The sequence below is a fragment of the Vicia villosa genome, unplaced genomic scaffold (assembly GCF_029867415.1).
Source record: "Vicia villosa cultivar HV-30 ecotype Madison, WI unplaced genomic scaffold, Vvil1.0 ctg.000081F_1_1, whole genome shotgun sequence".
NCBI lineage: Eukaryota > Viridiplantae > Streptophyta > Magnoliopsida > Fabales > Fabaceae > Vicia > Vicia villosa.
Genome location: NW_026705004.1, coordinates 206,232 through 208,376, shown reverse-complemented (window position 1 = coordinate 208,376; position 2,145 = coordinate 206,232). Strand labels below are relative to the sequence as shown.

The following is a 2,145-nucleotide window of genomic DNA, read 5'->3' as shown; positions in this document are numbered from 1 at the left end:
CTTCTCACAAGAGCGGTTAGACCTTCCATGGCAAGAACAAAAAGAAACGGAGATAAAGGGTCACCTTGTCTCAAACCTTTGTGCACCTTGAAATCTTTAGTTGCGCTTCCATTGACCAAAACGGACATATGATTGTTGAAAATGCAAGCTTCCATCCACCTCATCCACCTATCTCCGAACCCCATCATAACCATCGTATCTCTAAGATATTGCCAAGAAACGGAGTCATAAGCCTTTTCGAAGTCCACCTTAAGCAAAAGACAACTTCTTTTCTTTCTCTTCGCCCAATCAATAATCTCATTGACCAAAAGAACCCCATCCATCATATTTCTACCCGGGACAAAAGCGGTTTGATTGGAGGAAACCAAACCACCTAAAACCTCTTTCAATCTAGCCGCCAACATCTTCGAAATAATCTTGTAAACACTTCCCACCAAACAAATGGGTCGGTACTCGCCTAAAGATTGAGGATTGACAACTTTTGGAATCAAAGCAAGGAAGGAAGATGTGACCGATTTCACAAGAGAGCATTTACTATAAAAATCGTTACACAAATTCAAAACATCTTCGCGAATCACCACCCAAAACCTCTTAAAGAACTCTAAAGAAAATCCATCCGGTCCCGCACTTTTATTACCATCACACGACCAAATAGCTTCCTTAACCTCCACCTCGGTGAACGGACGCTCTAAGTTTAAAGCCTCACTCTCAAGAAGCTTCTTCATTCCCAATCCACCAAGCCTCGGCCTAACCTCTATCTCTTCTTCGAAGAAAGATTTAAAGAAGTCATGAATATGATTTTTCACCTCATCAACATCCTCCAACAAACCACTACTCGTTGTAAGGGAACATAACGCATTTCTCCTTCTTCTCTCTTTAAGGGAATTGTGAAAAAACCGAGTGTTGCAATCGCCATCGGATAACCATAATTGCCTCGATTTCATACGGAGAAAACCTTCCTTCTTATATAGATTGTTCTAAAAGTCTATGGCCGCCTTAGACCTTTGAACAACTATCTCCTCCGGAACATTACCTGCAAAATGAGCAAACTTGTTATCTAAAAAGTGCATCTCCTTCCCCGCTACTTCAATGTTAAGATCAATCCAACCAAAAACCTCCTTATTCCACATGCGGATCTTGCTTTTAATAGCTTTTAACTTCTCCACTAGACAAAAATCCCCCCTCCCCTTCACTTCTATTTTTTCCACTCCTCCTCCACAAAAGAAAAGAAGTCCTCATGATTAAACCATAGATTATTGAATCTAAAAGGTTTAGGTCCCCAATCCCTCTTATTGTCTTTGATCCAAATGGGAGCATGATCCGATAGATCTCTTTTACCTATAGATTGACCTTCAACATTCCAATCATCGATGAATGAATTCGATAAAAGAAATCTATCCAATCTACTCATCGCACTACCACTCTTGTTGGACCACGAGAACTTCCCTCCTATAGTAGGAGGGTCCACCAAATCCATCTCTCTAATGAACTCATTAAAGTCTTCTATCTCCCTTTTGTAATTCTTCTTAGAAACTCCAACCCTCTCCTCCAAAGACGAAACAATGTTGAAGTCTCCTCCAACACACCAAGTACCATCTATACTCCTTCTTTTCAAATCCACTAACATCTTCCAAGAATTCAATCTAGCCATGTGATCACAAGAAGCATAAATATTGATAAAATACATTCTTTTATTCTCCTTTTCCACACAAACTCCTAAGAAACCCTCACCCCGGAAACTAAATAACAAAGTAAAGAAATCTTTCCTCCACATTGTTAATATGCCACCCGAAGCACCAATCGCCTCCATATGAGACCACTCCACCATTTCATTACCCCACAATTCCTCGGCTAACTTGTGATGAAAACAACCCAGCTTAGTTTCTTGTATAAAAGCTATGTCCGCCATACCTTTTTGAATGTTGAAACCAACTCTTCTCCTCTTCACTCTCTTACCTCCTCCTCTAATATTTAGAGAGTAAATAATCATGTCAACCTATTTTGAGTCACCTTAAAAGCCTCCCCCTCTTTGACACCTCTCTTCTCCATCACCTCCAATTTCTTAATAGGGTCAAAACACACAGACGAGTTTGTAATCCCCAACTTATTCATTGATTTCCACAGACCCTCAGAATTATTACCTAA

The 2,145-nt window shown here is 40.1% G+C and overlaps 1 protein-coding gene across 1 annotated transcript; it reads right to left on the bottom strand.

Annotated features, from left to right (window-relative positions):
* Positions 1-977: 977 nt before the first annotated feature.
* Positions 978-1,909, bottom strand: LOC131623815 (uncharacterized). Its single transcript, XM_058894824.1, has 2 exons — positions 1,339-1,909; positions 978-1,213 (listed from the first exon to the last, which is right to left on the bottom strand). The coding sequence occupies exons 1-2, from the start codon at positions 1,907-1,909 to the stop codon at positions 978-980; spliced, it is 807 nt and encodes a 268-aa protein (XP_058750807.1).
* Positions 1,910-2,145: the final 236 nt, after the last annotated feature.